The 25,457-nt window shown below is 42.3% G+C and overlaps 14 protein-coding genes across 14 annotated transcripts in view; 5 read left to right on the top strand and 9 right to left on the bottom strand.

Annotated features, from left to right (window-relative positions):
- Positions 1–33: 33 nt before the first annotated feature.
- Positions 34–1,467, bottom strand: J056_001806 (uncharacterized protein; the record flags this gene model as incomplete). The annotated part of the gene is made up of 4 exons (XM_009271434.1): positions 34–147; positions 223–394; positions 462–512; positions 563–1,467. The coding sequence occupies 4 exons, from the start codon at positions 1,465–1,467 to the stop codon at positions 34–36; spliced, it is 1,242 nt and encodes a 413-aa protein (XP_009269709.1).
- A 100-nt stretch (positions 1,468–1,567) lies between these two features.
- Positions 1,568–3,068, bottom strand: J056_001805 (Serine/threonine-protein kinase nrc-2; the record flags this gene model as incomplete). Its single annotated transcript, XM_009271433.1, has 2 exons — positions 1,568–2,647; positions 2,700–3,068. The coding sequence occupies 2 exons, from the start codon at positions 3,066–3,068 to the stop codon at positions 1,568–1,570; spliced, it is 1,449 nt and encodes a 482-aa protein (XP_009269708.1).
- A 270-nt stretch (positions 3,069–3,338) lies between these two features.
- J056_001804 (40S ribosomal protein S1) lies at positions 3,339–4,124 on the bottom strand (the record flags this gene model as incomplete). Its single annotated transcript, XM_009271432.1, has 1 exon — positions 3,339–4,124. The coding sequence occupies one exon, from the start codon at positions 4,122–4,124 to the stop codon at positions 3,339–3,341; it is 786 nt and encodes a 261-aa protein (XP_009269707.1).
- Positions 4,125–4,772: 648 nt separating this feature from the next.
- On the bottom strand, positions 4,773–7,650 carry J056_001803 (WD repeat-containing protein 70; the record flags this gene model as incomplete). The annotated part of the gene is made up of 9 exons (XM_009271431.1): positions 4,773–5,506; positions 5,558–5,722; positions 5,767–5,891; positions 5,948–6,034; positions 6,093–6,238; positions 6,286–6,429; positions 6,478–6,747; positions 6,798–6,915; positions 7,376–7,650. 9 exons carry the CDS (start codon positions 7,648–7,650, stop codon positions 4,773–4,775), a joined length of 2,064 nt encoding a protein of 687 aa, XP_009269706.1.
- Positions 7,651–8,852: 1,202 nt separating this feature from the next.
- Positions 8,853–10,329, top strand: J056_001802 (Adenylyltransferase and sulfurtransferase uba4; the record flags this gene model as incomplete). The annotated part of the gene is made up of 5 exons (XM_009271430.1): positions 8,853–9,021; positions 9,071–9,163; positions 9,213–9,937; positions 9,988–10,078; positions 10,127–10,329. 5 exons carry the CDS (start codon positions 8,853–8,855, stop codon positions 10,327–10,329), a joined length of 1,281 nt encoding a protein of 426 aa, XP_009269705.1.
- Positions 10,330–11,671: 1,342 nt separating this feature from the next.
- On the bottom strand, positions 11,672–13,585 carry J056_001801 (UPF0662 protein C30C2.08; the record flags this gene model as incomplete). The annotated part of the gene is made up of 7 exons (XM_009271429.1): positions 11,672–12,066; positions 12,118–12,196; positions 12,242–12,415; positions 12,465–12,481; positions 12,534–13,444; positions 13,492–13,523; positions 13,571–13,585. The coding sequence occupies 7 exons, from the start codon at positions 13,583–13,585 to the stop codon at positions 11,672–11,674; spliced, it is 1,623 nt and encodes a 540-aa protein (XP_009269704.1).
- Positions 13,586–14,912: 1,327 nt separating this feature from the next.
- On the bottom strand, positions 14,913–15,515 carry J056_001800 (putative GTP-binding protein EngB; the record flags this gene model as incomplete). The annotated part of the gene is made up of 1 exon (XM_009271428.1): positions 14,913–15,515. The coding sequence occupies one exon, from the start codon at positions 15,513–15,515 to the stop codon at positions 14,913–14,915; it is 603 nt and encodes a 200-aa protein (XP_009269703.1).
- A 33-nt stretch (positions 15,516–15,548) lies between these two features.
- Positions 15,549–16,411, top strand: J056_001799 (Transcription factor; the record flags this gene model as incomplete). The annotated part of the gene is made up of 6 exons (XM_009271427.1): positions 15,549–15,593; positions 15,640–15,794; positions 15,851–15,912; positions 15,959–15,975; positions 16,020–16,088; positions 16,133–16,411. 6 exons carry the CDS (start codon positions 15,549–15,551, stop codon positions 16,409–16,411), a joined length of 627 nt encoding a protein of 208 aa, XP_009269702.1.
- A 165-nt stretch (positions 16,412–16,576) lies between these two features.
- On the bottom strand, positions 16,577–17,592 carry J056_001798 (uncharacterized protein; the record flags this gene model as incomplete). The annotated part of the gene is made up of 3 exons (XM_009271426.1): positions 16,577–16,662; positions 16,712–17,334; positions 17,387–17,592. 3 exons carry the CDS (start codon positions 17,590–17,592, stop codon positions 16,577–16,579), a joined length of 915 nt encoding a protein of 304 aa, XP_009269701.1.
- A 331-nt stretch (positions 17,593–17,923) lies between these two features.
- J056_001797 (putative 20S rRNA accumulation protein 4) lies at positions 17,924–19,258 on the top strand (the record flags this gene model as incomplete). Its single annotated transcript, XM_009271425.1, has 4 exons — positions 17,924–18,058; positions 18,107–18,424; positions 18,472–19,176; positions 19,229–19,258. 4 exons carry the CDS (start codon positions 17,924–17,926, stop codon positions 19,256–19,258), a joined length of 1,188 nt encoding a protein of 395 aa, XP_009269700.1.
- A 38-nt stretch (positions 19,259–19,296) lies between these two features.
- J056_001796 (L-aminoadipate-semialdehyde dehydrogenase-phosphopantetheinyl transferase) lies at positions 19,297–20,346 on the bottom strand (the record flags this gene model as incomplete). The annotated part of the gene is made up of 5 exons (XM_009271424.1): positions 19,297–19,740; positions 19,790–19,960; positions 20,007–20,113; positions 20,164–20,245; positions 20,299–20,346. 5 exons carry the CDS (start codon positions 20,344–20,346, stop codon positions 19,297–19,299), a joined length of 852 nt encoding a protein of 283 aa, XP_009269699.1.
- Positions 20,347–20,393: 47 nt separating this feature from the next.
- J056_001795 (60S ribosomal protein L33-A) lies at positions 20,394–22,990 on the top strand (the record flags this gene model as incomplete). Its single annotated transcript, XM_009271423.1, has 7 exons — positions 20,394–20,504; positions 20,560–22,311; positions 22,466–22,472; positions 22,518–22,524; positions 22,575–22,698; positions 22,753–22,911; positions 22,967–22,990. The coding sequence occupies 7 exons, from the start codon at positions 20,394–20,396 to the stop codon at positions 22,988–22,990; spliced, it is 2,184 nt and encodes a 727-aa protein (XP_009269698.1).
- A 625-nt stretch (positions 22,991–23,615) lies between these two features.
- Positions 23,616–25,090, top strand: J056_001794 (Smr domain-containing protein; the record flags this gene model as incomplete). The annotated part of the gene is made up of 2 exons (XM_009271422.1): positions 23,616–23,639; positions 23,684–25,090. The coding sequence occupies 2 exons, from the start codon at positions 23,616–23,618 to the stop codon at positions 25,088–25,090; spliced, it is 1,431 nt and encodes a 476-aa protein (XP_009269697.1).
- A 78-nt stretch (positions 25,091–25,168) lies between these two features.
- The window catches only part of J056_001793 (putative carboxypeptidase), a gene marked incomplete at both ends in the record, with an annotated part of 1,293 nt that continues 1,004 nt past the window's right edge, over positions 25,169–25,457 (bottom strand). The window contains one exon of the mRNA XM_009271421.1: positions 25,169–25,444. Coding sequence (XP_009269696.1) covers positions 25,169–25,444 — 276 coding nt within the window. The remainder of the gene's footprint in view (positions 25,445–25,457) is intronic.

The following is a 25,457-nucleotide window of genomic DNA, read 5'->3' as shown; positions in this document are numbered from 1 at the left end:
GCACAGACGATAGAAAGAATGTATTGAAACGAATCACAAGAACCTTTTCATTATAAGCGTATTGCGCAAGTCTGTCCAACGCGCGTACACCAGATTCTCCTTCTCGATGTGCACGACCACGTTAGTCCAGCTGGGGGATGTGTATGACTGAAAGAAGCAGCAAGAGGATGCGTGTGAGTATGAGCACTGTGAATGAGAAACGAGACCAAGAATGCAACTCACGCTGTGTGCTATTTTCCCAACCCCTGCGAACGACACGCCTGCCGGTCGTGTAGGGCTGTCTATCGGCCACGGGAGGTTATCGTCTGAGGACAGTCTGCTTTCGTGTTGGTCGCTGACGAGCTCCGTATCGCGAACCTCTTCATCAAGGAAGACGCGCAAAGACACTAGTCCTCTGCCAGTGCAACGCACAGCGCATCAGTAGCTGTCTATAACATAGCTGCCCAGCAATGCAAACCCACCTCGGCACATTGTCGTCTCCAGTCACCTTGACGAATTCCAGCAGGGGTCTTCTGCGATAAAGTTAGAGTGAGAATCGCGCTGACTGAGAATTCACGCCCACCCATCTGCGCTATTGAAGCGGCGCATGCCAAGCACTTCGATGCCATGTCCGCCATATGTGCCTGCATAGTAACCCACTATATCGCTATCGCTATCTGTTGGCGCGCCATCGCCAGGCTGAACAAGCTGGACAGTTTCCAGAGGCTCGTCTTCTGGCCAAGGGTAAGGGCGATTGAAGTGGAAAACCGAAACAATGCCGCGTCTCTGTGCGAGGAACGGGGTGAGGTGGTGAAAGGGGTGGGTCTGCAAGTAAGTCTCCTCGACATGGTCTTCATCTTCATGTTTAGGACAGAGCAGATGGCGTATCGGTACATCCTCGCTTCTGTATCCCTCCATGCGCTTCTCCGCCCCACTCTCCACATCTACCGCGATAACTGGCCAACTTGGCGATCCGGTGAACTTGACTGCTATATCGCTCACTCTTTCCTCCGTTATGCGCAGTCCTGCTTCTACATAATCGCTGATAACATCGTTGAGTAGTATGTTGGCGTCGTTCACATATATCCATCGCGCTTGCTCGAGTGCACTGGTATATGCGGGCGTGGGCGTAAAAGTGTTGGTAATGCTCACCAGCTTCCCTTGGGATATTGGCTCAGTTGCGGATATCGTCCAGTCAAGTAAATGGCCCTGAGGATACACATTTCCAGCATGGACATAGGTAAATGACTTGGCATATCTCGTCACATTCGTGTACAAGTCACGATCACTCAATCCTAGCTTCATCATCCAGCTGTCGATATCTACTTCTGGGAGTGTTCGCTGATTGATTGAATACCACACTGTGTTCGATATCGCTACACTGTATAATAGCCTATTCACTCCACTTAAGTGTACAACATCCTTCAAATCCAACCAATCAATAATCTTTAGCAGTAGCTCTGTTGGCAAATCCCTCAATGACGCCATGACACCATCAATCAAGAAGCCATAGAGACATGAATAATTTACAGTGTCTACAATATAAATCTAATGAGATATAGTAATAATCTATCCGAAACTAATAAACTTAATCTGTAAGTCTTGTTACGCTAGCGAAAAACCGGAATGGATCAATGGTATCATTCTTTGATTGAATTGTTTGATTATCGAAATCAATCGACCTCGATTCACGTAAGTGACGGAAATTTACAGCATCTGTTTCATTCCCGTTACGTGGAATAATTGGTGGTTTCAAGTTACGCAATAATCCCCAATTGAGAGTGTTGAACCATTTGTGTTGCTTGACTTCACTTGCACCAGATGTAGATCCTAAACGCTTGTTCTCATCCTTGATGAGTAATTTGCGTATGAGTGAGCGTCCAGATGAAGAGCACATGTTATGGTACGAGTCAGGGAAATCTACATCTTGCTTCAAGACGTTTGAAAATGTCATATTCCGATTTGAGCCTTTGAATGGTGTAGTTGCGAATATCATCTCATAGATGAGTATACCGAGTGTCCACCAATCAACGGCCGAAGTATGACCATGTCCGCGTATAACTTCAGGTGCAATGTACTCCTCAGTACCAACGAACGAGTTGGTGCGGAAATCAGCGACACAGCTCCTCGTGTCTAAAATAGGTAAACCATTTTGACCGTGCTTCATCGTTGGAGCACCACCACCGGTTGTCTTGCCTTGCTTCGAGAGATCAAAATCGCTGAGCATGAGGTGACCTGAGGAGTGGAGGAGAATATTTTCAGGCTTAAGATCTCTATAAACGTAGCCCATCAAGTGTAAATATTCCAGCGCTGCTATGACCTCTGCAGCGTAAAACTTGGCATCATTTTCTGATAGACACCTGCCTGGCCTTGTTTGCAATGCTCTAAAGAACTCACCACCAATGCAGTACTCCATACAGAAGTACAAATACGAGGCAGATTGAAAAGAATGATGTAAAGTGACGATAAAGGGATGATTGGAGGTTGATAAGATTTCTTGCTCTGCTAAAGCTCTCTTGATCTTATTACGCTTCACCATTTCCCGCTTGTTAAGAACTTTCATAGCGAACAAAGAGCCAGACGACTTTTCGCGGACCAAGAAAACCTTTCCAACGTCACCTTTGCCGAGTAATTTAATCTTTTCAAATGACGCGGGTGTGACTTGAGCCTGTGTAGGTACGGATAAGGAATGTGAATATACCAAAGGGGGAAGGACATACCACTCTAGTCTTGATTGAGTTGGAGCTGTAAGTTCGTTTAAACGGGGGTTTGGAGGGGCTTTTGGTCACAACCTTATCAAACTTGTCAGCCTTCTCAATCGATGTATGATCCAATGTTTGATATTTGGTGGAGGTTGAAGTGGAGGAAATGGTATTCTCGGATGTATTGTGATTTGAATCGTAGATGTTGTTCTTCTCTAACGGGCTGAGTAGATTGCTGCTGCTCTTCTTGAACAACTTGTTTGTGTTTGGCGCAGACGCCACGCGACGTATCAACTTGGACTTTGTCGATTCCCCTTGACTATCATCCAGGTTTGTCTGTGTCCTCTTAAATATTCTCATCCAGTTCCTTTCCACATTCTCGCTCATCGCGGTGAGTATCCAAGAATCCAACCGAGACTTGAATCAAAGGTTTATGAAACTAAACGCAAATCATTTTTTTATTTTATTTCTTTATAGAATCATTATCAATACACATTCCTATCACTATCCCCACTCCCTCCTTCTCTTGCCGACATTTATAGCTTATGTCGATCAAATTCTCAATGACGTCGCTGTATATTTTATGCACAGCACAAGACGGACAAATGGTTTTATATAAGCTCATATAGCATTCTCATAACAAGCCTAAAACTAATTTTAAACTGATGCAAGTGGTGCTGGCTCAACGTAGTCGGTACCCTTTGAAACCTTGACACCAGAGTCTTCAGTTGCGGCTTGTGCACCACCGTGTTGTTCCAATAACTTGCCCAATTCGAACTTTGGTGCTTTCAAGATCTTTGCCTTTCTGATGAAAACATTTTGCAATGGGTAGATGTTTCTTGTTGACTTCTCAATCTCACGACCGATGGCCTCTGGGACGAACTTTTGAACCAATTGCTTCAAGTCACAAGAGCCGGCCTCTCTAGTCATGATATCGAACATCTTCTTACGGATCTCCTTGATTTGGGATGACTTGGCGTATGTTGTCTTCTTGACTTGTTGTGGGCGACGCTTGGTGAAAGCAATAGCGAATAATCTGACCAAGTAGCCGTCGGTTGTACGGACATCGACGTGTGCCTCGATCAATGATTGCCACTTACGAACCAAGGAACGTAACTTGTCTGAAGTCATATCCATACCGTAGAATGAGGTCAAGCAGTTCTTGCCTTGGATAGAGTCAACCTTGAGCTTCATCTTACGGAATGCTTGGTCCTCATCCTTGTTGAGGTCACCAAGTGAAAGCTCAACGATACGTCCCTTAAGACTGTCGTCGGCGTTCTTAAGACCAGCTGAACGGTTGACGACTGTCTTACCGATGTTGCGGGTCTCGAAGAGTGAAGGTGCCTTCAAGTCGTACCAATCCTTCTTAGCGAAAGCGTCAACGGCGCGGCGCTTGTTACCGGCACCTCTCTTGGAGAACGACTTATTCTTTCCAACAGCCATGCTTTCTAAGTTGAGTGTTAGTAGGTGTGGTGGTAGTACGGGGTAAATGGTCTGTGTGAGTAGAAATTTGCCAGATTGATCAAATCTTCAACTAAGCGAGTAATTTCAAAGCTGAAAGCGCTTTCAAAGGCCTACTCGTAGGCAGACTAAATTGCTTTCCTTAGAAGGGATTTCTTGTGATTGAACAGCTTTTTCTGAGCATCGAATGGGCGAGTTAAACCAGCTGAGGATATTCTAACTGACTCCTATATGCGCTGAATGAATATTTGACGTATTTCCCTATAGCTGCTCCTTCTTCTTCCTAATCCTCCTAATCCTCTGCACCGCTCATCCCGTAGTCTCAACTTGCAAGCCACGAATACTTACTCCTTCTACACGTGCATACGTGCATGAATCCAGCAAATTTCCGCACACAAGTCCATTTACCTATTCAAATTACTCACCAAGTGAGAACTTTGGTCTAAGGCAAGAAGGCACTTTCAATTTTTGCGGTGGCCAAAATGATAAAATAAAAAATTTCTGGCGGCATAAAAATGAATTTATATTATCCAATTACAATAAATACTGTTTTGTCTACAGATATATCCCTTTGCCTTCTTTTTCGCTTCTTCATATCTGCCATTACATGTTTTGTACGCGACGCGAGCACTACTCCTTCTCTTTCTTCTTGTCCTTGTCTACCTCCTCTGTCTTGTCATCATATACCTTCCCTGTATCCTTCCAAGCAGCTGTCCACGTCGGGTCCTTATCGACATGGGCATACTTGAGAAGCTCCTCACGTGGATCCTGTCCCAATGTACTCTCACCAAACAGTCTCTGGACAGTTGCTTGTGTCGCACTACTCCCCACTCTGCCTCCTCTGCCTGCGCCCACCAGCGGTGGCTGTGGTTTACGAGCATCAGACTCCTTCTTGGCGCGCATACGCTTCTTGGTCCGCTCATCCTCTTCCATGGCATCTGGCGTAATGATCGGTACTCTTAAATCGCGATCTGGGTCAGTGCTTGCGAGGACCTCTTCTACATCACGCGCACGCTTTGGTGCTCTCCCCAAAGGCATTAGGGCACCTCGGACAGATGTCATTGGGTCGTAAAGGACGTATGCGCTGCCATTTGAATGTGTTGCTATTATTTGATTGATGCGCGAGTGCCATAGCGTTCTTATCACGCACCCTCCTCTGTCTTTGCCGACTGGTATACGACGTACTTCTGAGAGGTCGCTTCGTGATAAAACTACGACTGAGGCCTTGGTTGCTCCTCGCTCTCCAGCCACACCGGTCATTATGTACTTGCCATCAGGTGATATAGCAGCATTCACCTCTTGATAAAGGGAAGGAAGATTGCTAGCTACACTTAATGGTCGCTTGATGTTTTTCACATCCCACACTGGTTTGCTTTGATTAGTTTCCATTTATCGTTACGTGGTTTTCTACCTACATTTCACTGTGTCATCACCGCCTCGAGTGATGATATACTTGGAGTCGTGTGTGAATCCTACAGAGCTAGTCCAGGTGTTTTTGTTGTGCGCAGCGTCGTTCGTTGCGTTAGGTCGAGCGTAGTTCCCGGCCGTTGACCAAAGATGCATAGCACCGTCTAGACCAACTGTACACGCTAAGTTGTATACTTTTGTTTGCAATTAAACACACCTGCTACTATGTACTTGGCATCTGGACTATACGCGCAAGCAGTCACCTTTGTTTTCGTACCTCTTTCTTTAGATTTAAACACAAGGACATGTTTCTGTTCACGAGGTTCTGTAACGTCCCAGATTCTGAGTATTTGAGCATTTGTAAGGAGAGTACTCTTTGTTTTTTCATTAAGACATACCGTACTGTGCTATCTGCAGAGCAAGTGATGAAGATGTTATAATCGAATGGATGCCAAGCGCAGTTGTTGATTTCAGCAATGTGTCCTCTGAGTGCGGTATTAGCTTTTGTTAGCTTCCGATAGCCAAGTAATGCAAAACACTAACTTTGTCTGACGTTGATCTTTAATGTATTGATCGCCCTTTGACCATTTGTATATCTCATCACCGTCACGGGTAAATAGTCTCACGATAGCTTGCCCAGATGCTGCAAGGATTGAGTCACCATTTATACTATACTTGAGGTCATGTATCTTGAAGTCATGTTAGAATGCCTTGGGTGATTGAACAAGCAGCTTACATGATTAGTCTCACACCCTTCAAAAGACTTGAAAGGTCTCAAAGTACTATTCATTGCTGCGAAATCCCATAATTTGATATCGTAATCATGAGAACCGGTGACAAGACGACTACCGGATGGATCTAGATCGAGAGCAGTCGCAGCCTGTAATTTGTATTTATATGACTGTTGTAAATGCGAGTAAAAACTAACCTTTGTATGATCCTGAAGGATGATTTCATGCGAACAAGGGATTTCATCACGATCAGCTTCGTATTCTTCATCTTGAGAGGGTTCTGGGGGCTTTATGGGTTGCTGAGGTTGAGTCTTTTGAGTCTTTTGAGTCTTTTCCAAGTTTACAATGTCAGGCTTATGTTCATCATCAGCGGGAGGGGCAAGAGAATTATACTGTGATTGAGAAGGCTGTTGAGGAGGTTGCTGATCATTTTCATCAGTGTTTTTTATTATAGGTTCATTATCATCCTTGTAACGCGAATATTAGTGCACTTCAATAAATCAAGAAACAGACAAACCCTTTTAGAATATTGTAATCTTTGATTAATCGCTGACTTCTGCTCTTTATCCTTCTTACCGAATCCACTAAATCCCATCAATCGGGCCATTTCATCATCCATTTGCGGACTGCCTCGTCTTGGTGGTTGAGGTTAGATAAACCAAGTGATGATAGGAAGCTTACTAGGAGTATCGCTCAAAGGGAACTTTAAACAGACTTCCAGGCATTGTTGAAGGTCAGTGAGAGTCGAAAGAGTAATGATAGAGCTTACTGGGAGTTGTGCAGACTATTTACAGTGAAAGGCTTATACCCGCCTTACTATAGCCACCAAGACGTTTTACCGCAAGGAAAAGAGGAAGGGATTGTGGGCTGCTTAAATACTGCAGCGACGGACGAGAAGCACTTGACTCGCGCCTTGTGTTTGTTTTGTCTCACGAATCCCGGCTTCCCTCGTTCCTATTTACGCCGCTAACGGCGTACACACAGTCATTAGATTTCTGTTATCTATGAAGAAGAATATAAATGATCCTTAGAGATCTCTATAACCCCTAGTTATTCAACTAATTCAAACTTTGACAACAATTTCCGCAAAAAAACTCAACGATGCTATCCCAAATGTATTCACTACTCGATGGACTATTATCATATGGGTCAGGTAAAGGCGTTATGCTCATGAATGAGTTTGAGTAGCGTTGATTGCTTGAATTTGATCTCAGCGACGCTGAAACTGAGCTCGTAGTTGATGCCGTCGTATTCCTGTTTATCCTTATTCTAGTATTGAATTTAACATGTCTATCATCTTCTAAAAGTGGCGTTGATTCGCTCATTTCACCTCTGATCTCATTCGAATCGGCCTTTTTCTTATCAGCCATTTCGGTGGTTACATCACAAAGGGTATTGATTCTCTTAGTTACAAGAATCCTCGACTCTCTTCATCTCTTGATTGATTAAATCGTGTTGCGTCATCATCATCATCATCCTCACTCCCTTCATTCCCTCTATATAAGTAATAGTGCTGAACAATGAACCCAAAGTCAAAGCCAAGCGTTACAACTGATAACGCTCTGTTTAATTATTCGTAAGTGCTATCATTCACTAAACATCATCACTTACAACTTGACTGGGTTTCCCGTTATTCCACTTAAATCTTCAGACACAACTGAGTCAAATATCAATTGTGATAAACTAAGCAATCCTCCTGCAAAATCCTTTGTCATTCTCCTTCAGTTATATTCTCCCATTTATAATACTCCCTAGACTCACAAATAGTATATTCAGTATTGAAAATCCGACTGTGGACTTTCTTCGATAATTGTGTAGCATCTTCGACTTGTCAGTTTGGTTAAAATAATCCTAATACTTACTTGTGGTGCATACTTGAGCCATGTCAAGAAGATTTTCACCGCAGAGATGGCGTACATCATATCAATCAATTCTAGTCCCCACCATCCGAGATAGACAAATAGCGAGATTATGAAAAATCCTTCAATCACTATCCAAATCGTCGTCCCTGAAGTTAAACTCACGCTCTTCTGTGATTTACTTCTCGGATAGATAACGGATTGAATAACGCCAATGATGCACATTACTAAAGCGTGAACTGAGAATAACGCGTCATTGAACTGTACAGTCGAGTCGTTTCCATTGTGCCTGCTTCTATACTCCCTTTTTATTGTTTCAGAGTATAGGAATGACAGATTGTAGATTGTCAAGCAAAGAAATCCAAGTACGTTCTACTCGAGGTTTAGTTTAAAGCGCCATACTTGCATCCTCCTCACAAGATATAAGAAATCTATGCTCACGCCATCCACTCTAATCACGCATCAACTCTACGATTCTTGATAAGCCTCCATTGCTCACCGTTTGCGTTTATAATTTAAAACCAGTTGCGGATAAAATGAAATACACCAGCAAGTCACGTATGACCACCCAAGTATATTCGAAATTATATCGCTAACACCGGCCATATCTTTCTTCTTGACCGTACGCTGGCTGGATACGATAGCAGCTACATAGCACCAAACATTCCAAACAAATAAAATTATTTCCAATTCCTTCTTACTCTCTCACCTTCATGTCCTCTATAAACGAGCAGATCACACATGTTCGCCAGCATTTGCGGGAGCTTGAGCTTAAATTACAGCGAGAAGATAAATCTCCAAATAATGATGTCAATGGCTTATCGCTCGATGAATACAAGAGATACGGCCGCCATATGGTACTTGATGGCATCGGCTTACCTGGTCAGTTTGCAGCCCTACTTATTCCTCACTCGCTCACTCTATCTCACAGGCCAATTGAAACTCAAGAATGCTTCTGTCGTCATCGTTGGTGCTGGTGGTCTTGGATGTCCCGCTGCCCAGTATCTCGTTGCTACCGGCGTCGGTGTGTCTTCTCGCTTCGCTTCTACAATATCAAATCTAATCAATAAAAGGGACTATTACTGTTATAGATGGTGATACTGTCGAAATCAGCAACCTCCAACGCCAGATTCTGCATTCTGACGTGAAGATTGGTATGCATAAGGCACAATCTATCAATCAAGCTGCAGGTTACATCAACCCAAATGTAAAAGTAGTCCCAGTCTTAGAATCCTTTAACTCAACCAATGCCCAATCTCTCCTTCACTCCATCCAGCCAGATGTTGTCTTAGACTGTACTGATAACCCTTCAACTCGTTATCTCGTCTCCGATAGTGTAGTCATACACAATAGATCTAACAAACGTGCAACACTCATCAGTGCCGCTGCAACTGGCTTCAACGGTCAAATCATTACTCTCTGTTACAGTGACGATGCTCCATGTTACAGATGTATCATTCCGCGACCACCACCAGTACAAACTGTAACTAGCTGTGCTGATGATGGTATTCTAGGTGTCGTTACTGGTACGCTCGGTACATTACAGGCTACTGAATGTATCAAAGTTCTTCTTGGCATGCACAGCGGTGAAAGTGCAATGACAATTTACTCAGCGCTCGCTCCTGCTCCTTTCAGAACAATGAAGATGAGAGGCAGAAAGAAGAATTGTTTTGCTAACGGCGATGATGATGAAGAGCGTTTGGAGAATGTCGAGGATATTGATTATCTCACCTTCACCGGCGCTGGTTCATGTGGTGTAGACATGAATCTCAGCAAAAACAATGAGATAAGCGTAGAGGTGCGTTGGATTTGAAACTATATAGGCATCGCAAAGCTCATCTTGAATAGGATTTCATGGCGTCACGCAAGAATAATGACCTCGTACTCGATACACGATCTGCTGTTGAATACGGCATATGTCACATCGATGGATCAATTAGTGAGTGATATTTTATCTGCAGATGTATGATCTCACAACTTGCCAAAGATTTACCTATAACCGACCTACTCAAAGATCCTTCACAGGTCCAAGTGAACAAGAACGACACTGCTTATGTTTTTTGTCGCCGTGGAAACGACTCGCAGATAGCCACTGATGCCCTCCTCAAAAAAAATCAACTCAATGTTAAGAATGTTCAAGGTGGACTGGCAAGGTATAGCGAAATAAACAGTAATTTCCCCTTGTATTAAAATACTTGTAGTTTAACTTTATAGATATATTAATGAAGCCATTTTTTCGTCAAACTATACGAAAGCTCAATCTGGGGCTGGTCTCTGCATATCTGATGACTTCAGGATGTGTTTATAGATGAAAGGGCGCTTTGAATTGCTCTCCTAGTACGATCAAATGATTGCAGCCGTATGAGTCATTTGATTCGATTAATTTTTCTCAAGGCACCCTGCAAATAACCAAGTAAGGGTGGCTTGAGTGTCCTACTGAATATCTACACTGCTCTCGATCTTATTCATCTCCCTATCAAATTGATCTGCTCAACTCAAACCGCAAATGGTCGGAAATTTGCATAATACCAACATCTAAATCTTCAAAGCTGCTGAATCACACCGATATACCTCTATATTCACCATAAACGTAGTATCGAGCTACGTGATTTTCGCTGATATCACCAGTCACAGCCATTGAATAACTGTTTGTACGCCGTTAGCGGCGTAAATAGGAACGAGGGAAGCCGGGATTCGTGAGACAAAACAAACACAAGGCGCGAGTCAAGTGCTTCTCGTCCGTCGCTGCAGTATTTAAGCAGCCCACAATCCCTTCCTCTTTTCCTTGCGGTAAAACGTCTTGGTGGCTATAGTAAGGCGGGTATAAGCCTTTCACTGTAAATAGTCTGCACAACTCCCAGTAAGCTCTATCATTACTCTTTCGACTCTCACTGACCTTCAACAATACCTGGCAGTCTGTTTAAAGTTCCCTTTGAGTGATACTCCTAGTAAGCTTCCTATCATCACTTGGTTTATCTAACCTCAACCACCAAGACGAGGCAGTTCACAGACAATTAGCGTCCACAGGGCTTAATGCTGGCTCCAGGAAAAAAAACTGTCATTCCGAACTATTGCATACCTACTAAATACAAATGACGCAAAGAAAAGTGGGGGGGTCAGCCCAACTATGAAACATGGGGTTTGGCTTCTGACCAGTGCATTTCGAGATTTCAAATAAATGGAGTGAAGGGGTGATGAAAGTTGCAATGACATTGCCAAAGTCAGGATAATCAAATGTGTAATTATAAAAACAAATTCACACTCCCTAAAACATGCCAGATATAGTTTAAAGTTTACAGAGTGATACAGAGTGATTCAAAGTGCTAAACAGACTACAATCACCATCGCCTTTTTGCACACCTAGTTTCTGCAAATCACATCATTATTGTCCAAATATTCCCCTTGACTACGATTTTTATATAATGCAGGCTTTTAGTGGGTGAGAGAGCTCGTTGGGTGGCTACACTTTAGCAGATAGCCTTGGATAACAGATATAATAATAATGCATCGTTTGTAATCAAGACAATAAAACTCACTGCTGATCTGGTTGAGATGCAGTTGCAGTGTCGAGTGAAGTAGAGGTAGACTCAGATCTATCCATTGAAGTAGTGTGGGTTGTACCACTTGGAATGTTCACAGGCGGTACGGCTGATGATGAGGCATTGCTTGCGGTTGAGCCGCTATCGTTGCTTCTTATTGCGAGACTTGCGAGTGTGGAAGTAGGCGGAGCGAGTGTGACAGATGGAGGGACGGGTGAGTGAGTTGGGAAAGGTTGTGCAGGTTTTAATCCATCTTCTAAGATTTCTTCAGAGTTGTCGTCATCCTCCTCTTCATCGTCTTCATCGTCATCAGATGAGTTTATGCCTTCTTGCATTTGCTCAATCAAAGCATGACATTCTTCTAGATGGGCAGAGACTATCGCTTGACCTGTGTGTTGAAGTATGAGCATGGGATGAGGTATGCTATCCTAGTACGCACCTTCTGGAACACTTCCGTCGTCAGAGTAGAATTTGCCATCTTTACGGAGGTTGTCGATTTGGTAGAGTGCGAGGTGATACTAGAGGCATTTAGGTGGATATTGAGCAAGTGGGCAGGTACTCACTGGATAAAGATCTCTTGGAGTAAAGTCATTGCCATGCTTGAGAACTTCATTTAAACACTTCTTGACAGTGAGTAGCTTGTTGGATATAGGCATGAGTTCTTCGGAGATAGGTTCACTTGAAGAGATCAGTCTGTACAGCAGACCATGACAGCGGCGGAGAAGGTAGAGAAGGGCCTGAGGTAATTATTAGGGTAATATTTTGGACTATTAAAGCAAAACGAACGAATTGACCACCTGGTTCTGTTGACGATTGTTAGTACGATGTCATGGTAACCAAGTAGCTAGAACTCACGATTGCCATCACTGTCAACCCATTTTCCATCTATTCTCATTTTGTCAATCTCTTGCAAGCTTAATTGATAATTCCAAAGGTCGGTCTCTCGCAAAGTCCATCTGTGAGTTAGGACCAACCTTTCTAATTGCATTCTGATTTCCGTCAGTCTGTCAAATATAGGTTTAAGTGGTATAGCGACGTCATCTCTTCTAGCGTTAACATCTTGAACGATTTCGAAGCATTCTTCGAGTAAACCGACAAGAATGGCTTGACCGGGTGGGACGGATGAGCCACCTGGGCCTAAGAATTTACCATCTTGTCTTTTGCTGTCAATTTTACGTAATTCTTCGAGCAGAGGTTTAATTTCGTGCTTCTGAGGAGGGTTGTCTTTGCTAACGATAGCAGCTAATTGACGACGAATTGTGACTAAACGTTGATGGATGGGAACTAGCTCAACGTCTAAAACGCTTAAAGAGGTGACCAAGTTTCTGTAAATGCGTTCACAGTCTTCTAGCCTTCTCAAAAGAAATTTTGTCATTTGATCTGGGTGTTTACCGATTTCTCTATCTTTATTGATAATCTGGCTAAGTTGGCTAAGTCTATTTTGAAATGGTTGTAAGTCATTTTGTGTGTAGACACCAGACTCATCGAGATGAGACAGTAATTGACGTATAGTTGCTAATTGACAGTAAGTTGCAGGACTTTCTTTGTTTTTACCAATCGTTAAGAAGAATAAAGATAATAATTGAATAACGTCATCTAGCGTAGTATCAACTCTATTTGGAGTAGCTGTTGATAGATCAACGTCTTCTCTTGCATCATTTAACTTTGAAATTAGCTTTATAACTTGAGAGTAAATTGATTGTACATCTGAAGATTTGATGTAATCCTTCCTATCCTTCTTTAAAGCTGTCAGGCGGTTTCGGATGCTATAACGGAAGTTAGCAAGTGGCCACACACTCACACACAAACTAACTTGACTAAGGATTCTAAAATTGAGAGCTCTTGCTTTAGTTTAAAGTTAATAGAATTCAGGTTTAAAAACTAAAGCGCACCTGATTCACAGGCATTTATCGTTTGACGTCGTCAGTTGAACCATAATAATGATCTTATTGAATGAGGATATTTGGTTGGAAATTATTAATAGACTAGACACTTCAAATCTACTGGCTTTATTAGAAATCAATAAAGATTTCTATTCTTTAGTCTCGCATGCGCTCTCTATAAGGCTAAACACAGCTAAGCCTTTGGATTCCATTAGGATTGATAAGAGGTGGAATTCTCAAAGATTTAAACTGACTTCTACCAAATTTGATAAGTATTTCATTAAATTTGTTCATTTGGTTGATAATTTGGTTATAACTTGCTCATCTGACAGCTTAATCAATATAAACAATCAAGCTTCTATCAAGTGTAATGATGACTTGACTTGCTTAGCTGTTGATAAGCGTAATGATTATATCCTAATCGTCGCCTATTTCTTCAATAATCAACCCGCAAGTTGCGTTTATAGGGTTAGCATTGATAAACCACATCGGATTGATTTGTTATCTACCGTCTATGATAGATCTTGGCCAATATGCCACTCTATATCTATAGAAGAAGACTTTATTGTCTACTCATCCTTTAATCACACCTTACACGTTCTAAATCACAGAACAAATCAACACCTTACACTCCAGAGAGATTCCTCTTCAGATCACACTTTATCTCAATTGAAATTACTCAATAATCACTTAATAGTCATCACTAAATACTCGAGAATAGAAGTTTATGACTTATCAGACATTCTATCATCTAACTTATGGTCAATCAGTAACAACACAACACATTCAACATACACTGTAAACACATTTCGCGAATCTGATCATTGTTTGGAAAGCAGACAATCTTCAACAATCTATACAACCCAGCAACGCATTATACCATCACTCACATTCAATCAATCAACTCCAAATGAATTTAACTTTCTTTGCAAGTTTACAAACTCAATTCAGCGTAACGATCAAAGTCAAGATACCCACTTAATATGCATGACTAGACATGAGTTGCATAAAACAACTTTCAACTCTAGCAATATCTACAACCCAATCACACATCACTACCCGCTACAATCACCTTCTCCATTATTGCAACACTTTAACACAGACTACACGGTGATGACGATGGGTCAATTCATAGACGTTAGCGATACAAAATACTTCTTCTCTATCATTACAGGTGGTTACTTCCCAAAGTGTACTGTTATCGACAACAACTTCAACATTGTATTCCCAACGACAGATGCTCAACATATGGGTGTTATCATTAACGCTGATTTCGACGACGCGAATGGTAAAGTCGTCTTCTGTACTAGTCAAGGTTATGTGCATGTATTAGACTATCTAACTTAGCCTCCTACTCAAGCAGACCCCGTCTCAACTTGAATATTGATAAGGGATCCTTAATTGATACCATGTGTATTGGTGGTGTCAGTGTTGGATATCGTCTGCATAACTCCATCTCCACATTTCCAACATACTCCTCTAAAACGGGCTTAGGAACCATATCTGATTTTGTAAACGCCAATTGATATAACCAACGTACGCCATATTCTTCTCTTTGTTTGTTTAGATAGTTTAGGAAATAGTGATCACTGTCTAGTAAACCATGCATAGCATTGATTAGAACCACAACACGATTCAGATTCGAACGCGTTTCAATGTATTCTTCCACTATTCCACCCCAACTATCTCTACCCATACCGCCATATCCTGGTGCATCCACGAGGGTGAATTTTCCATTAAGTGAAAAGTAATTTAAGTGCTTTGTTTGACCTGCGTGTCTGCTCGTCTTTACCATGTCTTTGGTTGAGAGAAGACTATTGAGAAGACTGGATTTCCCGACGTTTGATCTGCCGACGAAGAGCATTTCTGGTGATTTGGACTTTTGCATTGATTTCCAATTCATCTGCTTGACGTTGGTTGTGAACATATTTTCCAATTGCTTCTTAGTTGCCATTGCTAGAGTGTTGAGCAGAGACAACGAACGGGAATGACGGTCGTGTTAATTTTGGTTGGCGTAGTTGGCTCTGGGAAGGTCTGCCGTAAGGATTATTCGCATTTCCGTTCTCATATCCTCTCAGAGCACTCTGTCTAAGGCTATCGAACGACACATCCCAAATTGGGTTAGAGCCAATCAGGATGATTTGAAGGACAGACGGAGTGTAGAGAAGCTAGTAAGGCAGACTTTGTCCACTGGTTTGAATGTCATTGTTGACCGAACAAACATTGATATCAAGTGGGTGGTTCAGTAGTGTTTTTATGTTATTTCTCAATGCTATTTCTCTCTTCCAGACAACGCTCACACTGGACAAGAATCGCTGCTGAGTTTGGCGCTGTCACTCAGTCTTTGAGTCGTAAGTGAAGATAACATTCAGTGTGATAGCTTATCGATATGGCTAGTTGAGGTATCTTACCAAGTGAGTTCCTGCTCAGTTCCAACATACCATTCACATCCAATCAGGTCTGCAAGGATCGTCTCACGACACGACAAGACCATCCAACTATAGCAGACCCCGTCGAAGCTATAAAAGTGGGTGTACTTTTTGAAATGACGCTCATTCTAAAATTCAACAGATATTGAATATGTTCGGCAACAGAAAGCAGCCAGTTTGCAATCTGGAACCGATACAGAACGCTCTAGTGGTGGACGAAACAGATGGCGTGTTCAAACACTATAACTCTACAAGTGACGACTTGCCTAAAGCCGCGCTCGAAGATTTATTGGAAAGGATAGGAAAAGCTCCAGGTCCACCGGCACCACCACCAACGGCAGCTAAAACACCACCTAACAAGAAGCACAAGCCTGAAAAGGCAAGTAAAGATATCAGAGGTTTCTTCAAGCCACCCACATGATATTTTCACAAGTTCAATTAGCTTTGCATGTGTTGTACTTATATCTGTCAGTCAGAAACAAAACACGCTTGTCAATAAATTATACAACATGAAACAAAGGATGCGAGTGAGTGAATGCTAAATTTGTCTAAGGAGGTTGTGTTTGAGTCGTATATCAGTCACATATCAGTCATTTGACGTGGTATCATTGTTTGTGTTTCTGGAGTTATTTTCGCCAATATTTCCTGCATTCCGATCATTCTCAGATACCCCTAGTAATTATTGTAAACAAAAAAACTTGTTGTTGAGAATAACACTCACAAGTTCGCAATAGCTGCGCTAAAGTGTTAAGTTGTCTCGGATTGAGACTGCCAAAGTTAACGACCAAATGAACCATGCCCCTGTTCTCAATTACGCTGTGCAATACACATGCGGGGCTATCACCATTTTGTACATTTGCAATCGGTACAGGAGTGATACCTAGTGACATGAGCTGACCGAGTCTGGTATAAGGGAGAGTGAGTGGAATCTGAGCATTGTTTGCGGGAGTAGAAGGGGCAGGAGTGGATGTTGCTGATCTGTTCGTGGTAGAAACACCAGGAACACCCTTTAAATCACGTATTTGTTGTGCCAATCTGACGTTATCGTCTTTTATGTGACTATTGACTTGTCTGAGGAGGAAATTTGAGTGAGACTTGTGTATAACATCAAATTCTCTCGCTTTTCTGAATCTGTCGTAGATCTTCTGCCGCCGTGCGTAAAAATCGAGGACGGTATCATCACCTAGGCTTGTGGAAGGTCGGGAGACGTGAGTGTCTTCAACTGGCTGTTGATATACGTGATAAGGGAGTAGCCTATCTAGAGCATCTTCGTAGCTATTGAATGGTGTGTTATAATCGGGTTCAATGACGTGCTGGTGATTGTGGCTGATGAGATTGCGAGCGCTGTAATTCGCGGGTAAGAAGCGAAACAAAGAGCAAGACACACAAAACGCACTTATTCTGGCTATTGAAGGCTTCCAAGTGATCGGATAAGAACTTGCCACCAATGGTGTATCTGACATCGCTATTGTATTCTATAGTCTTCTCTTCCAGCACAGCCTCATTTAATTCCTTGGTGATCAGCTCTGAGCTGGCTAGAATCGCTAGCGCATCCACGCTCAGTCTCTGCCAGATTTGCTCATCGGGATTTCCGCTGCTCATTTTTGATTTGGGGATTTTGAAAAGCAGAAATGGGAAAAGCTTCTTGATCCGCAACGAAATAAAGTGAGTAAAATGAGGCGGGAGGCGTAAAGGAATAGAGTAGTGCTAGAGGATGAAATATATTTTACTTTTAGATGACGAGTCTTACTGGTTTTCTTCAAGGTACACTCTCCGCGGCGGTTCTCTGAGTTATTCGGAAGCCAATGTGGATCGTACTGGATGGATTATCGGGTTGATGATACTTTTGGCCCTGATCTAGCACTCTCTCTTTTCTCTTACGCTCTTTCTTTCTCTTCTTTTCTGACATTTCTTCAGTAAAACCATAAGCATAATGAGCTCATACGATTCAGACGATTCAGACTACAGTGAATACGAGAGCAATGTTCACCTGGGCTTGCCTGATGGCGGTCCGATCGCCGATTCAGATCATCCAGTCATTGAAATATCGCGCATCGGAGGTCAACCTGTACGCACTCTCTTTTGTAACCTTGATATATTCTTATTTACATCTCAGTCCTTCCCGCGTTTACGCTCTCTCCCTAACCCCTCAAGCAATTTATGTAAAAATTGCAATGGGAGTATGCAGATGATGATACAGATATTTGCGCCATATCCTGATTCTGTCAATGATAGAGTATTGTTCTTCTTCGCATGCTCTAGAGTCGCGTGCCAGAAGAAGGAGGGCAGTGTCAGAGCGTTTAGGTGTTTGTCTAGGAATGAAAAGTGGGCGAGGAAGCTCGAGAAATTGAAGCAGAGGGATCAAGAAAAGAAGAAGAAGCAGGTAGAGGATGAAAACAAGGCTAAGGAAGAAGCAAAGAGCAATCCATTTACTGTGTGTTTGGGTACTTGGGTACGATAAAGCCTGCTAACTAGACACAGTCACATAAACCCAACCCATTCAATCAGAGTAGTCAGGGAGGTGGTGCTTTTGGTGCAGACAGCTCCGACTCTGACCACGATGAAGAGGAACAGCCTAGATTCAAGAAGATAATAGATTCAGATAGCGAGGAGGAAGGAGAAGATGAAGATGAAGAGCTAGAAGCTGAGCTAGCCAAGTTGGAGATTTCAGATGGAGGTGCAGCGCCAACGAAGTTATCGTGGCCAACGCAACCGAGCTACACAAGTCAGTACATCGCAACCACACCCGAAGTCATACCAAAGCAGAGCTCTGAAAAGCCTTTGAAGATTGAAGAGGTGAATCAAACCCTCTCAGCTGGTCCAAATAGCGAGCTGGAAGAGTTTGAGAGGAGTATGGGTAATGGAATGGATCAGGCTTTTGAGCATTTCGTCAAACGCATCAGCCATGAACCACAGCAGTGCATAAGATATGATCTGGGCGGTGTGCCGATGATGTACACCAACAGAGATGAAGTTTACAAGAAGCTATACGGTAGTGGAAACAGCTACGACGCGTCTAAAGTGCCAAGATGTGCACAGTGCGGTAGCAAGCGTGTATTTGAGTGTCAGGTCACGCCTAATATTATTAACTTGTGCAACACTTCCACTGAAACTGACGACAAACAGAAGGAGGAGTTGCAAGATAATAAATCAGCAGATATGGAGTGGGGCACTATACTTCTCTTTGTCTGCGAGAATGATTGCTGCTTAGATCCGGCTAATAAAGATACTCAAAAAGAAGCTCGCGAACAGTGGGTTGAAGAGTTGACGTATGTTCAATGGGAGTAGGCAGTATGATATAATTATTCACTTGTTCTTTATAGATAGTACATCATTCACTAGATCATCTACGTGTATCGTGCTAAGCCATTCCTGCTGCTGATACTGTCCTTCAGAACCATCTCTGAGCGAAACAGCAACAAGATGGCCATCCAAGTGAGCCTGAAAAAAGCCCCATCTATTTAAAACCCCTTGAGTAACATAACCGAGTTTTAAATCCCGTCCATCTACTGTGACTGCTGTGATGTTAGCAGCAGCGTTCTGTTGACGTTGTTCGGGCGTTGTGGGGGTCGTTGAGTCTGCAGTATAATCGCAAGGGAATCTATAAGCCACGCGGCTGAAATCAAACCCTAATCCAAAACCTAAGGCTTTCGTATAAGCCTCTTTAAGTGTCCATAAAGATAGCAATCTGCTGAGTTTCGATGTGTGGTCTGGCATAGCGCGTAGATTGATGCTTTCACTGGAGTGCATCTGCAGAAAAGCTTAAAACTGTTTAATTCCATTAAGGCAAAGTACACACCTGTGTCTCAAATGCTTGGTAGAACTCTTCGTGCGTTGTATTGCGAGGTAAAGCTAGCCTTGTAACATCGACGCCTATTCTGGAGTTATGGGATAGCGTATAACCGATTAAAACATAGTCTCCGTCATGGGATACGTTGTAATCTGAGACTGGAATGTCGACAGGATTAGACTGAAGTGAGTGAGAATTGAAATGATAATAATAAACGGTTTCTCACATAGAAAGGTCTATTCTCTGGAGTTGCACCGAATGAAATTAAGTTCCAATCAATGTTGAAGTATTTCGTGAGTATGTATCGTGGCAGCAGTCTTCCAATAATACATCCTGGTACTTTTGTAAGTGTGAATTGGTTTAATATAGCTTAAAACGCGTACTCTTCGCGTCATCCTTAAATCTGTATGCTTTAGTACGTTCAATTGAGGCTGTGTCTAGGGTTGAAAGGAGTTTATTGAATAGCTTGAAGGGTGGAGTGAGCTGTGTGTTATACCCCACTAAACAAATTCACTCACGTCGTCACTTGGATTCCATTCACTCAGTTTCACGGCAATTACTCTCATTTTATCACAAACACCCGCGTTTACCTTGGTTTGACCTGAACAACGACATGTCGGAACCTTCAAAGGAGATATTATCAAATAGCGCAGCCCTGCATGCGTTAAAGCGCCCACAATTGAATAGACTGTGTAAAAGATTTGGTCTCACCGCTAAAGGAAAGGTGCGTGTATCGTTTTGTGATTATAAGCCAGCAAGTTTACGCGTTTTTATCTCAGAATACAGAGCTTATTGGTAGATTAGAAAACTTGGCCGGGAATATCAGTAGACAGGAACTCGATGACTTTGCAGGTGCGCCTGAGGAGTCACCAACGAAGAAAGGTAGAATGACAGACAATTGGGAAATGGTTGACGATGTTAGCCATTCTGAGAATGTCGACTTTGGACCAGCTTCACCGCGTAAACAAGCAGGAGAACACGGATCACAGCCTACACACTCAAAATCAAGCTCAACTTTGAGGTCCTTGGCTTCAACTATTAAGAACAAGTGGAGGGATATTAGCCCTTCGAAGCAATCCACCGTCAGTCCATCCAAGTTTCAGGATGTTTGCGTTCCAATGGATCAAGATAGCAGCAGCGAGGATGAGGATGAGCAGGAAGAAGAGAATTGGAATGTCATTCCTGGAGAATGTCAACCAACTCGTTTATCAACAGCTGCATCGATACATGATGACACAATTATTGACGATACCGTTAAACTAGTCAACAATGACAATAGACCGCCATCGCCATCACCTTCGTTCGTAAACAGACCAAGTCTGCCTGGAAACAACAAGAGCGATGTCTCAAGTAGAAGCGCATCACCTAAGGTGTACCCACCACTACCACAATTCGTGTTTGGGCAGCAATCAGGTGTTTCAAATGCAGGTTTCACGTCGATTATGGATGAACTGAACAGACGTCTGCCAACTGCCGAAGTCAAGCCTGAAGTTGAAGCGCAAGCAGAGACGAGTAGATCACCAAAGAGTGCAGCGCAATTAGGGTTGAAGAGTGCCACGAATCTCAAGATAAAGAGGAAATTCGATGATGCACATGAGAATGAGTTTAAGAAGATGGGCAGTATAGCCGATCACTATGCAGCCAGACCCAAGGTTTCGCCCAAGAAGCCAGGTCAGCCGAGGGCACAGACTGAGGGCAAGACAAGTCCATCGAAGGCTGCACAATATAGACAAACGACACAACCTACTCAACCCACCTCATCTGCTCAAGACGAGGGTGTTCTGCAGAAAGAAGCCAAAGCTAGACCATCTGTAACAGAACCAAGCCAACCTAACAAGAGGATCAAAGTGGCTGCACCTACAAATGAGGAGAAGGAGCGTAGAGATGATGTCAAGCGTAGATTAGAGGTGTCGAGACAGAAGAGACGGTCAAGTATGGCAGCTAATGCTAGAGGAAGACCATCTGCTAGGATGAGCGGAGGCGGGAAACCACCAACTAGAGTCGCAACTGCTAGCAAGGCTGCTGGGATGATCAAAAGTGTAGGCAAGAAGATATTCGGTGGAAGTGGTAGCAGTACAACTAATGCAAAGGCATCGAGTAGCTCTGGAGGTGGCGAAGAAGGTACAGGGAAGACGAGAATGGTGAAGAAACTTAAGAAGGTGGAGCAAGCACCGCCAACCCCAAGAACATCAGCAGCGACAAAGCCAACGCCATTTTCGTTTGCGGGTGCTAGAGGTAAAGGTGATAGGAATGATGGGAGTAAAAGCAGTAGAAACACTGTAAACAATTCAAACAATGCAAACACAGCAAATACTACAAGTCCATCAAACCCTAAAAACTCAACAAACCCGCCAAATCAAGCAGCAGAGGCACAGCAGAGGGCTGCAGAGAGGGTGAAGATGGCAAAGCTGAAGGACAGCAACAAGGGAGGAAAAGGAACGCCAACAAAGAGAGGAGTTAGGGGTAGTAATGCGAATAAGAGACCTTCGCAGGCAGAGCAAGTTTCCAAGGCTAGGATGTCTCATTCACCGGTGAAGCGCAGAGGGGGAGGATAAAGGGAATAAAACAAGTAAATATGTATTGTACTATACAAGGATGAAGAAATAAGAATAAAATTTAAAGTTAAAAATTTGGGATTGATATCATGTCAAATTTCTTCTCTTTAGCCTTGACCAACTAATTTAGCAAGTGAGTGCGAGTAGAGTAGAATATAAGGAAAAGCTAATATCTAATACAGTGACTCGGTTAGTGTTTTTGGACGTGGCTTTACAATCAATCTAATCGCTCGACTCAGCCTCTACGCCCGTGGTCGTGTACTCTCGCACCAAAGAGGAAAGCGTACGTCACGCCCAAAGACCTCTATCATCCAAGTTGAGGGTGCAACCAAGACTGAAGATGCTAAATTCTACCTTGGTAAGGTGGGTTTCGTTGTGATTTGAGTGGTGTGGATGGCTAGCTCACAAAGCTCACAGAGAATCGCATACGTTTACAAGGGTAAGAAGGCAGTTAATGGAACCAAGGTCCGCGTCATTTGGGGTCGCTGCACTCGTACCCACGGTAACTCTGGCGTCGTTCGTGCAAAATTCTCCTCGAACCTTCCACCAGTTACATTTGGTGCAACCTGTCGTATTGTGGGTTGTCGTTTATTTGCATTGAGAATTATATTCACGGTTTATTTCCTTACAGATGCTTTACCCATCAAGCATTTAAATTTTAACAAATTTTTATGTATGAGAATAAACGGCAAATACATTTGGTCAATGTTTAGAAATGGATTTGGATTTGGATAAATTGGGTAATTCGATTAGGCGGGAAGTTGAGGAGGAAGATCTAGTTGAATATTTGATTGATTTGATTCAGGATGAGGATATTGAGGATATAGATGATATAGCCAACGAAGATTCTCAGATCAGAAGCCTTCTAATTGGTTGTTTAGTTGAGTTGGGTGTGGATGAGGGGATCGCGGATGAAAAGGTTGATAAAATTATATTCAACTATACACACACGCAAACACACACACAAGACATAGAATACTTGAACAACAATCAATGTGAACTTTGTGAAAGATTTACTCGACTAACGATACATCACTTGCTACCAAAATCTGAACATAAAAGGTTGATCAAAAGAGGTTTATTTGATAAGCATCAGTGCGATAATCTCACTATTAAAATCTGCAGAAATTGCCACAATAGCTGCCATCAGTATATTTCAAATAAAGATTTAGCAGATGAGTTCAATTCAATTGATAAATTATTATCAAATGAGCTTATTTATAAATTTGTTAAATTTAATTCGAGGCAGTAGAGATATCCTCTAGAGTACTCACACAATCATGTTGATATTTGAAGATATCCAAGTAGGTAATATGCTTTTAAAATACTCAAATCTAACAAATAGAAGCGAAAGTATCCCTCCATCGATACAACACTCTTAACCCTTTTAATCCAAGACTACGGTGATGACGTTGATAGCTTGTTAGACACTTTAAATGAGTTAGACGGTGATAAAAACCTCGATGATAACGTTTTAGACTTTTTAAAAGATTCATTCCCTTCACTTTCATCTAATCAACTAAACTCGACACTCATTAACAACGATAATAACTTAGATACTACAATTGAATACTTGATTCAAAATGAGTTCAGATTGTCAAATTACACTACACAATCACCGTCTTCAACAACCTCACTCCCCTCAAATTCAAACAAGAAGAAAAAAAAACAACAATCAATCACTCCTATAAAACAATTTGAGCCTCCTACAGATTTTGATTGGGTTGTGTTAGATTCAATTTCAACCTCCATTCATAGACAACTTGGTGTCTCAAATGACCATCTCATTAACTCACTCAAATCTCACATAAACTCAACTAAAGCTTTAACTCTGTCCGACGCTTTATCTACTTACTTGGAAACATTCAATCACATTCTAAACTCTACCGCATTAGACATCTTCCTCGCTTTATTCAGCAATCAAGATATTCATGACGCTAAATTAGTCCTACAAGCCTGTAATAATCGTATAGAAGACGCTGAAACCGTTCTCCACACTCTGAACCACTTGAAACTATCTGAACGCTCCATCGATGGTTTGCTTGAAGATCAACTCAACATTTCTACTTCAAACAACCCAACTAAACTTTCCAGAGCTAAATCCACCCCTTCTATACCCTCCCAATCAATTAGTACACCAACTGCTTGGAATAAAATTAGTAAGAAGCCTCCAAAGAAGAACAATCAACCTATTTTCCCTCATCTACCTCAAGTCACTAAAGATGACATTGATTCTAACAGTTCTAACAATTCTACAAACCACTACGAACTTTATTGTCGTAAAATGGAGCATGACTTTAGAATTAAACGACAATCTGCTATCAAAGATGCTGGTCATCTTTATTACTCTTCTAAATCTTGGAAACATGGTACAGGTGGTATTGCAAGTCAAGCAAAATCTCAACAGGCTAGAGAATTGAAAGAGCTAGCCGATGAATGGGCTGTCAAGGCTGCTAAAGCTTCCATACAATCCAGATCATCACTATCTGAAAATGTTGTAGATCTGCACTACCTCACTTCACAAGAAGCTTTAGCCGTTGCCGCTGATAGCGTTGATAAATGGTGGTCTAAACGTCCCCTCAACAACAATCAACTACTCAAACTTGGTCCACTTGTTTTCATTACTGGTATTGGTTTGCATTCAACTGGTAAGCAACCCATTCTGTTCCCACAAGTAGCACGTATGCTCGAGAATCAAGGTTGGAGTATCGAGCGTCAACAGAGTCGAGGGTGTATTCTAGTAAAGGGGAGGTAAATCCATCATATCAGCTCATTTAACGACATCGTAATATATTTTTGTGTAAGATTGTACTATATCCTAATTTATCCACCTTTACAATTCATCCTTTACATGCTTGTGCTGCTCAGCTTGTTCTTGCTTGGTAGTCGACGTTTTTAGCGTACCTTCCAATAAACCGGTGATCAGCTCCACGTAAACATCAACACCTTCAACCAACTCATCCTTGTATATGTGTTCATCCAACTTATGAGCGCTTGAAACTGATCCACAACCAATCAACATCTTCTTCGCTGTTGGATGTTTCCATGCGAACAGATCAGTACCGAATGGCATAGTTTGTACTGGTCTCCAATTATCAACTGTATCAAGCTAACTAGTTTAG

This window comes from Wallemia ichthyophaga, assembly GCF_000400465.1.
Source record: "Wallemia ichthyophaga EXF-994 unplaced genomic scaffold scaffold18, whole genome shotgun sequence".
In the NCBI taxonomy this organism is placed as follows: Eukaryota; Fungi; Basidiomycota; class Wallemiomycetes; order Wallemiales; family Wallemiaceae; genus Wallemia; species Wallemia ichthyophaga.
Note: the sequence above shows the minus strand (reverse complement) of the source record. Positions and strands in the feature narration are given on the sequence as shown.